Below are 18,331 nucleotides of genomic sequence, written 5' to 3' on the forward strand. Positions count from 1 at the left end.
GCGTAGAAAATTTTTTCCTTGAGAAAGGCGACTAACGTCGTAGCCTTGGATCGGTCTTGACACTGTGCTTAGTTGAATTTGTTAAGTTGATAGGTTTTCTAGGCCTACTTGTAAGCCAATGTATTTTTTGTAGGAGAGTAAAAGTGAAGAGGCCTCGTTTCTTAAGTCTCTAAATAACCGTTGAATTGTCTAGAAGATCTAAAGTATATATAGATATACACATAGTTTAAGTTAGGCCACCAGAATTATTTGTGATATTTATTACCCATTTTCTCCTCTTAAGTTATGAGTGATACTGAAACGAAGGAGGGCAAATCAATGCAGGAGGGTCAGGATATTCCAGTTAAGACAGAGGATACAGTAAAGGAGAAATTGGAAGAAGTAAAAGAGAATGAAGACCCAGGGGTCCTAAAGAAGGAACCAGATCGGTCTGTTCTTCAAGAGGACAATCAGAACGCCCCAAAAGATGATGAACCTGAGGAAAAAAATGAAGAAGTTGATGAAGGCGATGAAGGCAATGACGATGCTGCTGCTGCCGCTGATGATGATGATGACGATGACGATGATGACGACGATGACGACGACGATGATGACGATGAGGATGACTCAAAAAATCATAAGAAAAGGAAAGGTAATAAGTTCTTGGATGTTGAGGCAGAAGTTGACGAGGATGATGAAGAGGAGGAGGACGATGAAGAGGCCGAGCTTTTGAAAAGAGAGTTTTTGGCTGATGATCAAACTGGTATTGATGAGGAGGAAGGTGCACCAACTCACATAAAATTGGATAGATCAAGAGAGAAGTTGGATGAGCAAGATGCTCAGGCATTGGCTGATCAGTTCAAGCAAAGGTATGGTCGTTCTGGATCATCTCGTTACATGGGCAGCGGTGCCAAAGTGTCACAGCGTTTACTACTACCATCCGTTGAAGATCCGTCTATCTGGGGTGTTCATGTGAGAACTGGTCGTGAAAAGGTTGTTGTCAAGCAGTTGTACGCACGTATGTTTAATATGAAGGGCGTTGAAGGTGTATACAGTGCCTTTCAAAGGGACGATTTTGTTGGCTACGTTTATGTTGAGGCTCGCAGAATGGACGCCGTGGACAGAATTCTTGCTGGTATCCCTGGTATCTACACCAGTACCGGTAAAGTTCTTGTTCCAATCGATGAGTATCCGGATTTGCTTCGTGCAGCTCATTCCGAAGATTTGCAACTAAAGCCGGGAAGTTATATTCGTGTGAAGTCCGGGAAATACAAAGGAGACCTTGGTGTTGTCGACAACTTGGCCGAAAATGACTTAGAGGTCCGTGTTAAACTTGTACCACGTCTTGACTACGGCCATGGTGGTGCCAATTCTGGCCGTTTTGGTCGTGGTGGTTATCGCTCTGGTATGGCAAGGCCTCCTCAGCGTCCATTCTCGCAGTTGGAGGCATCTCAACATGATCCGGAGCATCTTACCACCGCTAGAATTGATAGGGATTATTTTGTCTACCGCAATGAGGAATATATTGGCGGTTTTCTATTCAAGGATATCAATATCTCTCATTTGGTAACCAAGGATGTTAAACCAGCATTGCGCGAATTGACCTTGTTCAATGGCAGTGGTGATACCGATGGTATTGATATGCAGAATGTTGCAAAGACATTAAAAAAGAGTCGTGATGCGGCCATCACTTTCCAGCCGAACGATAGGATTATTGTGACGAGCGGCGAGCAAACTGGAATGCACGGTCGTGTTATCAGTGCTGCACAGGATAAAATTGTCACTGTGGTTCTTGAAGACAAATCTTTTGCTGAAGGCAAGCAGATCACCGAAGAGGTTGATGTTCCTATTAAAGCGCTAAGAAAAGTGTTTCTACCTGGTGATCATGTTTCTGTGATCCATGGTGTTCATTCGGGAGAAAGTGGTATGATTGTGCAGGTTCAGGACAAGCAAGTGACTCTCGTGTCCGACCAAACTGGCCAGGATGTCACTGTTTTTCCCAACTATTTGCAGCGGTCTAGTGATTCTGCTGCTGTGTCAACGGAATCTGGTGGCTTTGAGTTACACCAACTTGTTCGTTTGAACTCCGAAGAAGTTGGTTTAGTTTTAAAAACTGAGATAGAGGCTCTTACTGTACTTCGCACAGATGGTCGTGTCTTACGTGTTGAACCAGAGCAGGTTCAATCTGCTGTGTATGTTGATAGAATGACGGAAAAGGCCACCGATCGTGCCGGTAGTGAGCTGAAAGTGGGCGATGTCGTTAAGGAAGTTCACGGAGAGAAGAGGCAGGGATTTGTGTTGCATATTTACAGAACCTGGGTTTTCATCAAGTCGAGAACTTCGGTTGAAAATACCGGTGTGTTCGTGGTTGACTCTGATGCGGTTCAAACAGTTTCTACGAAAGGATCTCTTGTTTCACAGGCATTTAAAGTGCCAGATTTGAGTAAAATGAATCCTAACAGAATGGACGCCGCTGCGTCTGCTTCGATGACGGCTAGCACTGCTAAGATGGGTGGAAGGGATCCCTCTTTGCACCAGTATGTCAGTGTGAGAAAGGGTCCCTACAAGGGTAAAAAGGGTATTGTTAAGGATGCCAATGGTGACGTCGCTCGTGTTGAGATGCATAATCCTGCCAAGATCATTCCTATTCAAAAGATAGACTTGTTGTTTGAGGTGAGGCCAGGAAATTACATTCCTTACGAACAGTTTTCTGAATCCAGAAGAGCTGGCAGAGGCGGCGGTTTTGGGGGTCGTGGCGGTCGTGGAGGTTTCCGTGGAGAATCAGCACCGCGTGGTTTTGGAGGTGTTACTTCTCGTGGAGGAGCACGTTCCTTTGGAGGTCCTAGAGGAGGAATGTCGCCACAGGTTGGTGCTGGTTCCGTTCCGGGATTTGGTAGCCCTGCTGGTGCCACATCTCCGATGTGGTCTTCTGGGGGTAGCAGAACGCCAACATGGACTTCAACAGGTGGTCCTCATGGGGACAAGACCCCTGCATGGGGTAGCGGTGGTAAAACACCATCTTGGAGCAGTGGTGGAAGCCGAACTCCAGCCTGGGGATCTGGTAATGGTGGAAGTAAAACGCCATCGTGGAATGGCGGTAAGACACCGGCTTGGTCGGCTGGTTCTTCGGGAGGATCGCGGTCTGCATGGGGTGGAAAGACTGAGTATGGTGGTAGTGGTGGTAAAACTGCATATGAAGGTGGTGGTCGTTCTGCTTGGCAGCCGGATGAAAATGCCTCTAAAGCTACTAATGATTGGGGCTCTACTCCTGCTGCTGGAGACTGGGATGCACCGACGCCGGCTCCGGCTCCTAAGCATGAGGATGATTATGTTCCAGAAGAATGATTCACCTTTCTTTATTCTTTATCGTTTGTATTATCCCTTGTTCTGTGTATAAAAGCAATGCATTGTACCAATTGGCGTAGGCTCAGTAAGCTTAAGCGTCCGGGTCGATTAGTCGAGGTCTTTTTCACAATTGCGCGACGCGATGACAAATTTTTTTATTTGTTCCGTTCTCGACGTGGTGTCTTTTGTTAACTAATTGAACTTGATACACAAAGTGACACGATAGTTTGAGGTGTGATTTCACTTTTGTAAAATGCTTGTGAACTTAGTTTCTGCGATTGTGCTGGCACTATTTCAGATCTGCAGTGTGTCAGCACTTAGGTTTGAAGTTCCTGCCTTGATACAGCCTTCTCCTCAGTGCGTGAGAGAATTTGTTACTGATGGGCAACTGGTGGTTGTCATTGTTAACACAGATGGCCAGATTGGTGATGGTCAAATTCTTTCCATTAAGATTGTTAGTGCTGATGGAAACGAGTACCGCCGAAAAGATGATGTTGCGGGTTCTTTCAAAGTTGCATTCACTGCCAGATCGTCTTCTTCATTTGACGTGTGCTTTGAGAACAAGATTCAGCCTGGTTTCAGATCGAACGGTGCAGATTTGAAAAGACAAGTTGAGATGGAAGTTGAAGCCGGAGCAGCTGCCAGAGATTGGAATGCCATTCAGGCTGCTGAGAAATTGAAACCAGCAGAGGTGGAGCTGAGAAAGGCAGACGAGATGATTGATGATCTCTACAACGAATTGCAGTACCTTGTTAAAAGAGAAGAGAGATTGAGAGATACCAATGAATCCACTAATAGAAGAGTTAGAAACTTTGGCGTTATTGTTATCATTGTCTTGGTCTCGGTGGGTTTGTATCAGATCCGCTACATGAGAAGCTATTTCAGATCGAAGCATATATTATGATCTTCAGGTATAGTATATATATAAAGCAAAGTACTCTTTAAGACTCTCCGAGTTCTCCTACTCTGCCAAGTATGAGCGCAAAATCCATGTAGTTGAGGTATACTCTTTCTCCTTCATTACACAAGGTGATCATGTTCATGAGGATGTCCATCGGGATAGCTTGTTTTAGGTTCTTTGATAGTTGTTCGATATCTTTTAAGTCTAGAGTTTGCTGATAAGCACTTTTCCTTTCAGCTGGTGTCAATTCTCCCTTCCCTTTTATATTTGCGAGCACCAACTCCCAGTAGAAATCTATAATCTCCAGTCGCTGGCTTAAGTTCAATAGAAGGGCAGAGTTATAAAGGTACTTTTCAAAATCCACTAGATCTTGATTCCCGCTTGCTTCCAACCTAAACTCATCCAAGTTTATGAACTGAATCAATTTCTTGTTAATATGTAAATTCTCTTGGAATAGTTGTTTGAGATCTTGAAGATGAACGTCCTGCGTTTCATGGAGCTCGCAAAACAGAGTGAATGCATCTAAAAGTTTAGCCTCAGTTTCTTCTGCAATATTGGATCGCCTCGACTTGGCATAGATAGAGTCGAACGCTTGCCTAGATGATAGGTCTCTTTTAGTCCGGGCCATACCAATGAACAAGTGAAGCTCTCAACAGGACAAGCGAAATAAGAGTAGTATTTTAATTTTTATAGTTATTTTAGCGTTACAATATTATACTGAGTATAACAATAATACAAAAAGCAGGACTACTGCCAACCGTCAAAGAATCCGCTTGGAAGTCCTGAAATGTTCCCCAGACTTGCACCGCCGTTGCCGTTACTCTCTGTTCCGATACTATTTGCCCGTGCCAGTATCTGTTCGGGACTTAATACAGAGCCTCCCGCATTGCTAACGGCAGGAGATCCGGTGTCAATACCCACCGAACCATTTAGTGCCGAGGATTGTTGCATGTTGTTGAAATTCTGCTGCTTGTCCTGCCGTTGTTGACTGCTTACGTTGCTATTAGGGTAGTTCTCATTGAGAAACTGAAATGATTGTTGTGGTGGTTGGGGAGTACCTGTCGCCGGTCTTCCATTGAATGATGAGAACTCTTGCTGCGAACCGTTCATTGACGGGCTGGTTTGCTGACCGATATTCTGAGCCCTAGTAGCCTGCTGTTTCTGCTGTTGCTGAAGAAATTGCCGGTACATTTGCTGTTGTGACATCTGCTGTTGAGACAGCTGCTGTTGTGGCATCTGCTGTTGAACTGGCTGCTGTTGCTGCTGCTGTGGCATCTGTTGGGCCATTTGGGGCTTCTGAGATGGCACTTGAACAGAAGGGTTGTGCTGTACAAAGGCATTAAACTGTTGACGCTGCTGCTCTTGCTGATCCTGTTGATGCTTTTGTCCATTAGGCATAGAATATTGTTGCGAAGGAGACTGCGAGAACTGGCCACCGCTGAGGTTTTGCGCGGATTTTGGCGACTGGACTTGAGGTTTTGAATGAGGTGACGCAGCTTGGCCCTGTATCCCTTGGGCCTGTGCCCTCATTCTCTGTTGCTGCCCCAGTAGCTCGACACGCTTCTGAAATAGAGGAACAGCCTCTGGGTAAAGTTGATCCAACGCTCTATAGTATTCGTTTAATTCAGAAAGTTCAAGAGGTGGTAACACGATCTGTGGCAAGACATAGTTCTTCTTTACCGCATTTTGAGGAGCTGAGTGAATATCATTGATCGAGGCTAAGCAGGTCAAATTGAAATGGATACGTTTGAGATAGTTTTGGTACATATCTTTCTTCTGATTATAATCTAATGCATTCACGTTCAGCCGGTTCAAAACATAAAGCTGCAACATTATGCATTTCTGGAGTAATATCGTATTAATCTGAAGAAGTACATCTATCCTCTTTTTATCTCTCTCCACATCTATCTGGGGAGACTGTGAAGAGTATGCACGTAACAGGTTGTTATATATCAGTTCAGGATTTGCATTTCCATTCATAAACGGTGACTTCTGCTGTTGGGGAATATTCATAGCCGATTATAACAACAATATCGAGATGTTGTAGAAGATTGAAGGGCTTCGTTATTCAGAGAATTGAATTTTTGTATGATGGCCATCCGCCAGAAAGTCGCGAATAAGCAAAAAAAAAAAAAAGGCTTCGGATAATTTATTAACCACAAGATTGGAATTGGTGAATCACTGAAAAGATCCCTTTGATCAACAAAATCAGATGGAAAGAGACGATGAAGAGGGTGAATATCTGATAGGAATGATGTAGAAACTGTTACTAAAAACTCTTGTATATTTTATTGAAATTAAGTTTTCTAATGAATTTTCATCGAGAGATATCATCGGTGTAAGATTAGTATGGGAAATTAAATATTTATACCCTGAATAAGGATTTCAAACCCAAATATCTCAAACTCGTTTACTTATGTTTTGATTAATATCTTTCGTTATGTCCTTCAACTCTAGAACTCTGTAAACTCCGGAGTATGATCATCGGCTCCCATTAAGCGTAGCATAAAATCTGTCGCAGACAGCAAAACTTACGAACACAGCTAAGATCACCACCACCAGTTCAAACCACACTTTGTTTTTGATCCTGTCACCAAGAACCTTTTAGAAGTAGTGTGTTGTTAAATATGACTATTCTGGGCCTTCTTCAACACCTTCAATCAAATAATGACTAAATCAGAAATCCCTTTTCCTGTTGCATCCATACACCACATCCCCCTTCTGAGCTCTTTCTTCTTCTCTGTTCACGTAACGTCAACTAGAAAACCCCCTTCTCTCAGCTCTACTGCGACAGTCATGTCTGCGATTGAAGTCAACTCCAAATTGAGCATAATCGATGGGTTCTTGTATGATAAAGAGCTGAAACAAGTTATCGATCCGGAATCTAAACGGTCTTTGGACGACCTTGGCTTCAGATCGCTATTCCAGAAGTACTCTAACAAAGTACTTTGCATCCATGATGCCTTTGACAACCTTGACGAGGTCTATATTGTATCATGTTCATCATTATTCAAAGAGATTTCTAATAAAGTTGTTAGATTTGTCTATTCGATCAATACATTTGAACACATGTCTACGGATAGGAAACCATTGACTAAGAACAGTGAAGAGGTACCCTTGATTCCTGTATATGATGGGGGAAGAGTTTTTTACATCTGGAATAAGGACAAAAGAGAAGATGTCAGTGGATTTGACACGTCTTCTTTTCCCTCGTTTCTTCCATACGTGGATATACCGGTACATTCTGTGCAAGACGAGGAGATTCACTCAAAAAGACGTCGTATTTCCATCACAACGGATCGTCATGACACCAAAATTTTTGATGATACGGTAGATCTCGATGAGCTTGTGATGAAAGAGTCTGAACGTACCGATAGTTGTGAGAGATTCCACGAGAAATGGCAATACGTTCAGGTGACAATTCTTAAATATCAGTCACTCATCGATCTCGTCGACTATCTACAGAGAATTCTCACTCATTCCTATCCTTATATAAACTATCCTCAATATCAGGTTCTCAACTTGATTTTGACTGCAACGACTACAAATGAGAACTCTATTCTTGAAGAAGGGCTTCTCAAATCCACTTTTAAAGAAGCTGGTGCGATTCCATTGAGTAATAGAGCTTCTAACTACCTTCAGGATTTGCTTGATGTGGCACAGAAGCCAATGAATTGGCTTGATGAAGAAGATACTGATACCGCCATGACTTTTGCACACGAGCTAAAGAATCTTAGGGAACTTCTTTTCCAAACGTTTGGCTTTCTATCACTGGAGAATACCAGACCAGGCCGCAGAAACGCTTCCGAACGTGGCAGTCGTGTTTCCTCTTCTGCAGACGAGCAGTTTTCAAGGAGTGATAGTGATACTGCTTTTCAAAACGGATTGAAAAACCTTCAATTCTTCAGTGAAATGGAATGGCTTTCTCGGACGGACCTATTCGGAAATACCAATTTCGATGAGCTCGGTAGGGATCCATGGGATTACTTTCTTTGGGGGTTCAAATGTGCAATTAAAGGTCTCACCAAACATGATGATATATCCAGATTAACCTGGAATATCTGGAAGAACGTTCTCTACTTGATACTTCAGTATTACCAACTAGAGTGGAAACAACTGGATGGTGATGGGTGTGCCGAATACTCGTTGGCCGAGTTGAACAAGTTGGATTCTAGATTCTTTGCAAACGTTCTCAGCCTTGGTAGAGGTGAGCTCGATGATGGATTTTACGAATTGGTGAAGTTGGCCCTGATAGAGTCGCTAGATTCACTTGAAAAGATTAAACCAATTATGGAAAGTGACCTCATATTAAGAGATACGTTTAAGTATGTACCGGATTTATTGGATCCAGAAGAGGAGGAATCTGCTCTTGGATTAGAATCAATACCGTTAAGAAGGAAGCTTATTCTCTTGGGTTATGATTACATTACTCTCATGACACCCACTGCTCAATTAAAACATAGACACAAGTACCTTCAAGAAGTTTGCAATTGCCTTTTGAAGATTCCTACTTCTGACTTTAGGCACTTTTTTATTGTGATGGGAAACTACTCTTCCGCAGACGAAGCATTCCTTTCTAAAATTGCTCTGAAAATTACATATATCTTGATTGACATTAATGTATCTAAGTATAGGTGCTTGGAGGAAGCTATAGATGCCATTATTAGTTTGGATATAGACCCTGCAGAAAATGAACGGGTCTCAATTCTTCTAAAGTTTCTTCTGGGACTAGACAAGAAACTAGCACACTCGGACTGTGCCGAAAGGATCCAAGCTTCAGGCTGGAAACTCGAAGATACCATTCTCTCGAAGGAGGAAGAGGGGGAAGTACACGAAATCTATGTGATAGAATAATGCTTTACTTTGCTACGTAAATAGATGACTAATAAATGCATTTGTATTGTACTATTTCATATTAATCTGCACCAAGAAGTCAAGCATCTTCCTTACAGATGAGATATGCGGAGGAATCACCGTCTGCTTATCGTAGTCAAATAGTCCCTCTTCTTCTCTTATGGCTCTACTGGACTTTTTCTTCTTCTGCTGGCGATAGTATTGGTGGTACTGCTGCTGTTGTTGCATCTGTGCCTGCTGACTATTTCGCTGAGACTTCTGTTGCGACTGAAATTGTGGCTGTTGCTGTTGAGATATCCGCGGATCACCAGTCTTTTCAGCACTAGAAGAACCAGAACTTTGATTGGCATCTACAGATGTAGGTGCAACGCTAGATACTGCGTCATCTTCCACAAACAATTCGTCCTCATCATCGATAACATTATCCTTTGGTTCCACATTACCACACCTTCTCTTTGCAGGTAAAACATCATAGTAAGAGGAGCTAACGCTTAAATTCTTGAACTGAATAAGTATCTTTTTGAATAACTCGGATGAGTTGATTCCTGACTGATGACTTAATAGGTTCACCTCAAGAATTCGGTTCTTGCAGGCACCGGAGCCAGAATTCACTAAGAATCCTGTACGGAGAGGAAGCCGAATCGACTGCTGAGAGAGCGGTTGACTTACTTGGAAGACTAGTCCATAGCATTCGCGCGCAATGTCCAAGATGACTGGGTCCAAAGGCGATGATGAAACAGTAGCTCCTTGGGTATTAGGTATGCTTGACGCGCCCACATTTCCAGGAGTGGCAACATTAGCATAGTAACCTGCAGTCGTGGCTGGGAACGACGGCGCTGCAACAACGCTAGAGGTACCAGCAACAGATGATTTGGCAAGTGGGGTAGGTGGGCCACCAAATCCGTTTGCTCTGTCAATGAGACTTTGTAAATGCTGATTCTGATTCTGATGGTAATGAGAGGCATCCAAAGGCGAACCAAAATCGTAGTATGGAGTCTCCGGCGAATGACGAACAGCCACATTATGAGATGCAGAGGTTGTAATATACCCTCCCAATGGAGTCATCGATGAAATATCCGGAGTATTACCAACACCTGGTGTCATTCCAAAGCTGGGTGTCATTCCTTGCAAATTGGCCGGAGCTAAAGCCTGCCCCAAAAGCCTTTTCTTCAAAAAATCTGGAGACACATTATTGGACAATATCAACGAGGAGGACTCCATCTCTACCGTCAACACAATTAATCCAAGCTTATCGTTTTTGAGTGAAAGACGTTTCCATTCACTCAACTCATCATCTGGAATCATATTATTTAATCTCGCTAGTACCACACAAACTTTCCCATGATGATTATCAACGTATTTGAGAGTAACCCTAAAAAGGTCATCTGCCACTTGTGCAAAGTTTTCATATTCAGACTCAGGATCGATCCACCATGACTTCACATAATTAATGCTACCGTATTGATCTGTCCAACTAGCTACACACCAACGGCGATCCACTGATCTTTCATAGCATACATGTAAGAAAAGTTCATCTTCAATCAAATTCTTGGCGATCGGAGACTTTGTCAGCCTGAAATTAATCTTCGGGGTCATTTCTTGGGCAATGGTCCCAAATGGCTTTCTGTCTTTCAACGTGATACCATCGGGACACAAATTGTACAAATTAAGAGAAATACGAATCAAATCCTCAGTTGAAGTGAATGACAAGTGGGCATCGGAGTTAGGATAAAACGTGTCCAATGAAACAGCCTTGTAAAACAAGGCGATTGGGAGCCTAACCACTTGCAGGGATTCAGCCTTCCGTCTCTTCTTGCGACCATTCTCTTCCTTTACAGAGATAGATTTCAAGATCAAACGGGAGTTAAACTCAGCACAGATAGTACTCATCTGTAGTAAAGAGACCAAGTCTCTGAAGGGAGTGGCAAAAAGAACCAATAAATGCATTTTTTCTGTATGATGCATATCTCCCATTATCTGCTGTTGCAAATTGGGTGCTGAACTAATAAGATCTTCCATTACCTTAGCCCAATAACTATCACGAGAATCCGTAGAAGCTTCTATCTCCATTAGTCCCGTGTCAGCAGCCTTGCTTATTTTACCCAATCCACACGTCTGGTATGATTGTATGAGAGTATCCAGAAACCGATCTAAGCAATGCCTGAAAAAGTCATTGGAGGGCTTTGGCACAACAAACAAGACTTGAAAATTCTTTTTCTGGTGCAATACCTGCAAGTTCAATGGTTTCCAGAATGGCACACTAGCCTCATTAATCTTGATTTCTTCCCCAAGTCTCCTCAAATTCAATACTGTAGGGGGAATAATAAACATCGATTCGGGTGATACTGCCATACCCTTAGACACCTTTCGCACCGCCGCATGCCTTGGTTGTGGAGTCGGCTGCTGCGAATGCTGACCCATCGGAGTAGCTGCCGAGAAAGTGGGATCGTCGTATTCCATTTGCTTGCTGACTTCGGGTTTGAAATATTCCCCCAACTGGTCTGGTGGATTGATGCCGAATAAGCATTCAAATGGTTCTGCCTTTTTCTCCCTCTCTTCGGGATCTATTGGGGAAGCATCAAGCATATCCACAAGATGTGTCCTCTGTACTCCAGGAAAAACTTTTTGAAGGACAAACTCGACATCAAAGTCTGGCATTGCAGGACAGTCACGTCTCTGGATTAATGAGTTGAGCTCTCGGCTTTCAAGATCGTGCTGCGAATATAATAAAAATTCCTGCAATATTGGGATGACTGAGGCAAGTCTGCTTTTTGGCAGCGAAAGACGCTTACCAGCAAGAAAGTGAGACGGAACCGTGTATGTCGCTGGACCTCGAAGAATCCAGAATATCCAATTGCTGGCATCCTGACTTGTTCTTCCGAACAGAGCAGCCTGAGGCATTATAGGGCTGGCAAGTAAACCAGAACCCTTGATTTCATTGTTGGTAACTAAATCTGTGCTCAGTGCCGTCACTGATAGATCTGAATCACTAAAATCGTCCATTTCTGAATCATCATCATCATCATCACCATCTCCTCCTTCATCGTCGTTTTCTTCTCCTTCGTCATCATTATTACCTCCCCTTCTAATGCCGCGAGGACCTGGACCACGACCAAGCCGACTTGCATTTTTATTATCAGTAACACTCTTATCATGGTTAGGACTAGAACCAGACTTTTTGACGTCAGAAACTTCTTCTTCGCTCTCCTCAAAACTTTCAACGGCACTACTGTCAATTTCATCACTGTCTGAAATTAGATCTTCTTTATCGTCCTCAAATTTACGCTTTCTGGCAGATGAGGGGGAAGATCTTAAGAAAGACGGAACAGAATCACTGGTAGCTGCAGAATTTGTACCAAAGTCACTACCATCTGTCTTTTCGTTTGATTTCACAAAGAACTTACCGCCGCTCGAATACTTACTGTCAATATTCTTTTCAATCAGCGGATTGAAGTTAAGAGGAGCAAATATTGATCTACCAGATTCAATAGGAGTCGACAACCCCGTATCAGACCTCTTGGTGTCCTCATTCTGAGATTCGACCTGTGATTCCGGTGTTTCAGGAGCAGCAAATATAGGAAATGGAATCGGCTCAGGTGCACCAGGATCTGCATATAGTGGACTTGTTCGAGGCGACAGTGCCACAGGAGATGAGTCCTCTTTATGGCTTAGAGGAGGCGAAACCTCTACCTGACTTGATGAATGCTGAGAAGATATGGATGTAGGTATTGACTTCGAGGCTGCGTCTCTAGCATCATCTGTTATAACAGGCTTAGTATCAGTATCCGTAACATCATGCACGTAGTTTTTCTCCAACTCTTTATGATTCTCTGCAGACTTTTCATCATCATTACCTTCCTCATCGTTATCACCAAATAGTTCATTCCAATCATCCTCATCCTCTTCGACTTTTTCCTTTTCTTTATATTCTTCAGGCGATATAAATGTAGAAGGAGTCCCGGGCATAGGAGTAGATTCAACAGTTGGCTCACCTAACACAACAGCAGCTGGAGATGGAGCTGGAGCCGCAGAGAAAGACGAAACTCCTCCTGAGGGCTGATCGACTTCAGTATTCTGGATTTTCTCTGGAGATATACCCTCAAGTTTTATGGATTCCAACTTCGCATGTGGATCAAACACAGGGCTTTCCTCCTTTATCCCCTTCTTTTCCTTCTCAAGATCTTCCATCAAATCCATAAATTGACATGTGAGTTGTAAAGGATAATTCATCTCATAAGTAGTATCCTCCGGACGCACCTTTGCGTCGGTAGAAAACTGAATAAAGCATAACTCTATGGGCCAAACAATGAACCGGTCCTTGTTAGAACCAGAGTCAATGAAGGTGGCAACCCTTTCTGTCATTCCATTAACGTGACTGAGACTAGGCATCAATTTGACCCACTTCCTAGCTTGAAGTGGCTGAGTAGCCATGTCTTGGACCAAATCGATGTTAGCATAAGTTTGTAGAAGAGCGGATAACACATCACTTGACGGAGGTTCATCACATATGGAGTTGCAAAACGAACCATTTATTGCAAAGGAGCATCTGACACCGGATGGACACATGTAGACGACAAAATTCTTCTTCCGATCAAGAAGCTCGGCATTGCAGCCACAGCGAATACTTAGAAAGTCGGATAATTTGTAGAAAAGTTTCCTGGAGGTAGCTAAGTTGACCATGAGATCGTTTCTCATGTTTAGTGAAGGGTTAACTTTTAATATAGAGTAAGCAAATAGTTTCCGCTTTCGTTTAGGTGCGGAGACATCGGAATCGTCACTGACAGCGACAGTATGAATTGTTGAAGAAGTAAGCAACTGATTTCCAAAGGGAACCATATCAAGAGACAAACCATGCGTGTTTCCCTCAAAGAGACTGTGCCAGTTAGATAGTTTGTGAATGATGAAGCATTTGATAGCCCGTAAAAAACTCAAATAAACGATACCAATGGGCCGTTTTTGTAACTGCTGTACCACAGGAGGATGGCGAGAGCCGTTGAAGATGGTATCAGCGTCAACTATAGTGGCAGAAATAAGCTTTAGGCGAAGTTTGTTATCATTAATAATGTTATCAATAGCATCTTTCAACTGATTAAAACCCACAGTGGATGGTGCCATGGTAGGATCTGCGGTAGATCCTTCCGGGATACTTGCAGCAGTTGGATCTGCAAATTCTGATTTCAACTGGAAAACACAAATCTCTCTTCTGGCGACGTAGCTGACGATATCGTTAATTCCATAATCACTAGAGAGCTTTTCTTTAATTAAAACATCGTAATTATGAACCTTTTGTAAAGATGGAGGAGCGGCAAAAGTAGGGACTGAATTGGGCTTCGATTGGGGGTGTGGAGATTTGTCTGACAGGGATGCTGAAGATAAGGGAGATGCAGAAGAAGAGACGTTTTCAGCTTGAACGTGATAAAAATAACAATTGATTTGAGTGAAGTTAGCAAACTTGTAGTAATTAGTTAAGGTCTGCAGACGTGAATCAAAAGGTGAGGCGAGAGGAGAGTTAGACGGAGGTTCACCAGGAGACAATTCCGGCGGAATCCGATGAAGAGGGTTCAAGTCTTGCACAGAGTACATAGGACAAGAAACCGGACAAATATCGAAAATGTATTTCCTTATATCACTAAAATTGATAAACTAGTATGAAATTGTCCAGTTGATCGATCGCCTGATTTGAATACTTTTCATGCACAGAGCACAAAAAAAGTTACTAGACACTAACAAAAGAAGTACGTCTCGAGAGAAAATTGGTATAGTACACAGTCTCCATCACCTGAACGATCGACTCCGGAATTCCTCGGCCGCCTAGTGATGAGAGATAGATCTGCTGGTGCCTTGTGACGAGCATTGAAATATGTGCAGATATCTCCCGGTAGTAGGCCCGGTGGACCACGGTGGATCTCGTACGCCGTGCTTTGCGTACACAGCCATCCGCGCACTTGTTTACTGCCCTACACCAAGCCTTCCTTTTTTTTTTTTCTAGTCATCAGAATTCCATACTAATTGTAAGCGAAAAGAATAAGGGCATCGGCCCGAGCTTTTCCTGCTATAAAACTTCATTCTGCTTCTTCTTCCGTTCGCATTGTGCTGAATTCACTACACATTATTTGGAAAATCCATCCTAGGACCCGTCAAGTTATGCAATCTCTTGCACCTTGGAACCCATCATTTTCGTCCGCTTTATCTACGGAATTAGAGACGCAACCATTCGTGACTTTTAACTTTTCCAATATAGGGGCTGGGGGTTGGCCCAGCACCCGAATCTGTGCATTTAGAGGATTCTTATTCAACGATAGAAGCACCAATGTTTTACTTTTTTACCACGGACAAAAGATCTGCCAAGTTTAAGGAGTTACTCAGAGACTCCCGCTTTGAAGCGTGCTTCTATTTTGCGCGACTAAGAAAACAGTTTAGACTAAGGGGTCATGTCAGAATAATATCGGATAAGCTATGCCCATCCATTCAAATCAAGGAGAAGAGCGAGGATGCTGTAATGAGTGGTACAGACGATGACACTGAAACGGGGCGAAGCCGAAGCCGAAGACAAAGACAAAACCAAAGCCAAAGCCAGAGCCATAATAGAAGTTGGAGTAGTGGGTCGTCGTTATCTTCATCATCATCCGCAGGAGTAGCTGAGGATGTGTCCATTTTTGACACTTTCTCTTCGGTAGCAGACTCGGAGACCGCTCTGTCTAGTGACAGCCCCCTCGAATACGTAGTTATTTCACCTTCGGTTCCGTGGCAGGAGAACATGGACTCCTCTTTCACGTCGCTCGCTGATTTGGCACTTAATAAGCCCAGCTTTGAGCAGGCAAAGAAAGAGTATCTTCAGACGCATCTGAAACCGCCGACCTCGGATGAATGGGCTAACGAGAGAACAAGATGTTGGAACGAAATGTCTCGAAACGGCAAAAAATCGTTCAAGAAGCCACTACCAGGATCGTTATTGACAGAGAACAAATCAAAACTATTGGATTCGATTGATAGAAACGTTGACGGAACAACATCATCATCTGGATTCGAGAATTTTGCTGTGGTCTGTATGTTTGTAGACTTGGTTGATTATTTGGAATTGGGTGTTGGTGGTGCCAACAGTCGATACGTCTACAAAAGATTAGTTGGTGATGATTGGAAGGAGCATGAGGTATGTCCTTGAAGTATATAGATATAGGCCTCTATTAATGTTTTACGATACCATACAAAATGATGAGAGAGCTATCAAATGCCGATCTGTTACCCCTCCCAAAAATCGAGCCTCAAACTTTTTCGAGTAAGTACGCAGATAACACGAGAGAAACGAGGAGTGGAGAGTCTCCAAATTAACCTTCCTCCCTGCTTAAAGGCCGTTTGCCACCAAGAATCGGCAGTGTCAGCCATGATAAGAAGATCTTCGATTAATCATGATCTAATATCTTTCCGGTTTCACAGTCCAAAGCTGCATTAGAGGTGATATCTACTCCGGCGTCTGGACGTTCCTAAACTGTCTTCCGCCAGCGATTGACTTTTCTTTTTTCTCGTCTCTCCGGTGCTCTATTTTTATTCTTGCTGCCGTGTCCGATTCTTAGCGGGTATTTTTCAGAAACAGATACAATCCGCGTCTAAATTGTATTGGACAATCAGCTGGCATATATTTGCACCCATTAGCGGGTATCAAAGAACGCTCACTATATATGGAGCCAAAATGCTTCTCATGATTTCAACTGGTATCAAGATAGATTTAGCTTTCTTTTTGTTGTGAATCTTAAATTAATGTCTACCTACGCTGACAGATACTTCCCTGACGAACCCACAGGACCAAAGGTCGTCACTGAAACCATTCCTGGTCCGAAGGGTAAGGAGGTGATCAAATCTCTCTCTGATGTTTTTGATACTAGATGCGTCTTCTTCCCTACCGACTACGAAAAGTCTTACGGTAACTATATCGTTGATGCTGACAATAATGTTCTCTTGGATACCTACTGCCAAGTTGCTTCCATTGGACTGGGATACAACAATCCTAACTTGATTAAGGTGGCCAAATCTGACAAGATGATCAGAGCCCTTACCGACAGACCAGCCTTATCAAATTTTCCTGGTCTTGACTATGAGGAAATGCAAAGAGATATTCTTAAGTATGCTCCAAAGGGCCAAAAGTATGTCTGGAACGGACTTTCTGGTGCGGACGCCAACGAGTTGGCCCTGAAGGCTGTTTTTTTCAACTATCAGTCCACAAAAAGAGGATATGACAGTCCATTCACTGAGGAGGAAGAGAGGTCTTGTATGGAGAACCTTCCTCCAGGTAATCCAGAGTTGGCCGTTCTATCTTTTAAAAGGGCCTTCCACGGTAGATTGTTTGCCACGGCTTCCTTGACCAGATCAAAGCCATTGCACAAGATGGATATGCCTTCTTTCCACTGGCCTACTGGTGAGTTCCCTGCTTATAAGTATCCATTGGAGGAGAACGAGGACCAAAACAAGAAAGAGGACGCAAGATGTCTTGCAATTGTTGAGGACAGGTTCAAGAACTGGCATTGTCCAATTGCTGCCCTCATTATTGAGCCAATTCAGTCCGAGGGTGGCGATAACCATGCCGATGCTGCTTTCTTCCAAGGTCTTCGTGACATTACTTTGAAGTACGGTGCCAAATTAATTATTGATGAAGTCCAGACTGGTTGTGGTGGTACTGGTATCATGTGGGATCATGAGAGATATAATATCACCCCTCCACCAGATCTTGTCACCTTCTCCAAGAAGATGCAATCATCAGGTTACTTTTTCCACGACCCCGAGCTTATTCCCAACTTACCATACAGGCAGTTCAATACCTGGTCTGGCGACCCTAAGAACATCCTCATGTGTGGGGCAATCATGAAGGAGATTAACGAGAAGGGGTTATTGCCATCTTTGAGGGAAACAGGTCTCTACTTCTATGGTAAATTAGAGGAACTACAGAATGAGTACCCTAAACTTATTTCAAACTTGAGAGGTAAGGGAAAGGGATGCTTCATGGCCTTCGATATATCATCTCCTGAAAAGAGAGCCAAATTCTTGGCCGAAATGAGAATAAATGGCGTCAACATTGGTGATTGTGGCTCTCTTGGTGTCAGGCTTAGACCCGGCTTAACCTTCAACAAGAAGCACGTTGATGTGTTTATTCCAATTATGAAGACTGTTCTTTCATCTTTATAGGTGACTCAAACACTTATGTAAAATTCAAAGTTTAATTATCATAGAGCAAAATATACTTAATAACCCTCAAATCTCCTG

The 18,331-nt window shown here is 43.1% G+C and overlaps 7 protein-coding genes across 7 annotated transcripts; 4 read left to right on the forward strand and 3 right to left on the reverse strand.

Moving 5' to 3' along the window:
- Positions 1-285: 285 nt before the first annotated feature.
- On the forward strand, positions 286-3,324 carry FOA43_000629 (uncharacterized protein; the record flags this gene model as incomplete). The annotated part of the gene is made up of 1 exon (XM_038920956.1): positions 286-3,324. One exon carries the CDS (start codon positions 286-288, stop codon positions 3,322-3,324), a length of 3,039 nt encoding a protein of 1,012 aa, XP_038776884.1.
- A 253-nt stretch (positions 3,325-3,577) lies between these two features.
- On the forward strand, positions 3,578-4,228 carry FOA43_000630 (uncharacterized protein; the record flags this gene model as incomplete). Its single annotated transcript, XM_038920957.1, has 1 exon — positions 3,578-4,228. One exon carries the CDS (start codon positions 3,578-3,580, stop codon positions 4,226-4,228), a length of 651 nt encoding a protein of 216 aa, XP_038776885.1.
- Positions 4,229-4,265: 37 nt separating this feature from the next.
- On the reverse strand, positions 4,266-4,801 carry FOA43_000631 (uncharacterized protein; the record flags this gene model as incomplete). Its single annotated transcript, XM_038920958.1, has 2 exons — positions 4,266-4,768; positions 4,795-4,801. The coding sequence occupies 2 exons, from the start codon at positions 4,799-4,801 to the stop codon at positions 4,266-4,268; spliced, it is 510 nt and encodes a 169-aa protein (XP_038776886.1).
- A 171-nt stretch (positions 4,802-4,972) lies between these two features.
- On the reverse strand, positions 4,973-6,238 carry FOA43_000632 (uncharacterized protein; the record flags this gene model as incomplete). Its single annotated transcript, XM_038920959.1, has 1 exon — positions 4,973-6,238. One exon carries the CDS (start codon positions 6,236-6,238, stop codon positions 4,973-4,975), a length of 1,266 nt encoding a protein of 421 aa, XP_038776887.1.
- Positions 6,239-7,021: 783 nt separating this feature from the next.
- Positions 7,022-9,079, forward strand: FOA43_000633 (uncharacterized protein; the record flags this gene model as incomplete). The annotated part of the gene is made up of 1 exon (XM_038920960.1): positions 7,022-9,079. The coding sequence occupies one exon, from the start codon at positions 7,022-7,024 to the stop codon at positions 9,077-9,079; it is 2,058 nt and encodes a 685-aa protein (XP_038776888.1).
- A 51-nt stretch (positions 9,080-9,130) lies between these two features.
- On the reverse strand, positions 9,131-15,189 carry FOA43_000634 (uncharacterized protein; the record flags this gene model as incomplete). Its single annotated transcript, XM_038920961.1, has 2 exons — positions 9,131-14,433; positions 15,183-15,189. 2 exons carry the CDS (start codon positions 15,187-15,189, stop codon positions 9,131-9,133), a joined length of 5,310 nt encoding a protein of 1,769 aa, XP_038776889.1.
- Positions 15,190-16,224: 1,035 nt separating this feature from the next.
- FOA43_000635 (uncharacterized protein) lies at positions 16,225-18,253 on the forward strand (the record flags this gene model as incomplete). The annotated part of the gene is made up of 2 exons (XM_038920962.1): positions 16,225-16,229; positions 16,807-18,253. 2 exons carry the CDS (start codon positions 16,225-16,227, stop codon positions 18,251-18,253), a joined length of 1,452 nt encoding a protein of 483 aa, XP_038776890.1.
- Positions 18,254-18,331: the final 78 nt, after the last annotated feature.

The sequence above is a fragment of the Brettanomyces nanus genome, chromosome 1, assembly GCF_011074865.1.
Source record: "Brettanomyces nanus chromosome 1, complete sequence".
Taxonomy (NCBI): domain Eukaryota; kingdom Fungi; phylum Ascomycota; class Pichiomycetes; order Pichiales; family Pichiaceae; genus Brettanomyces; species Brettanomyces nanus.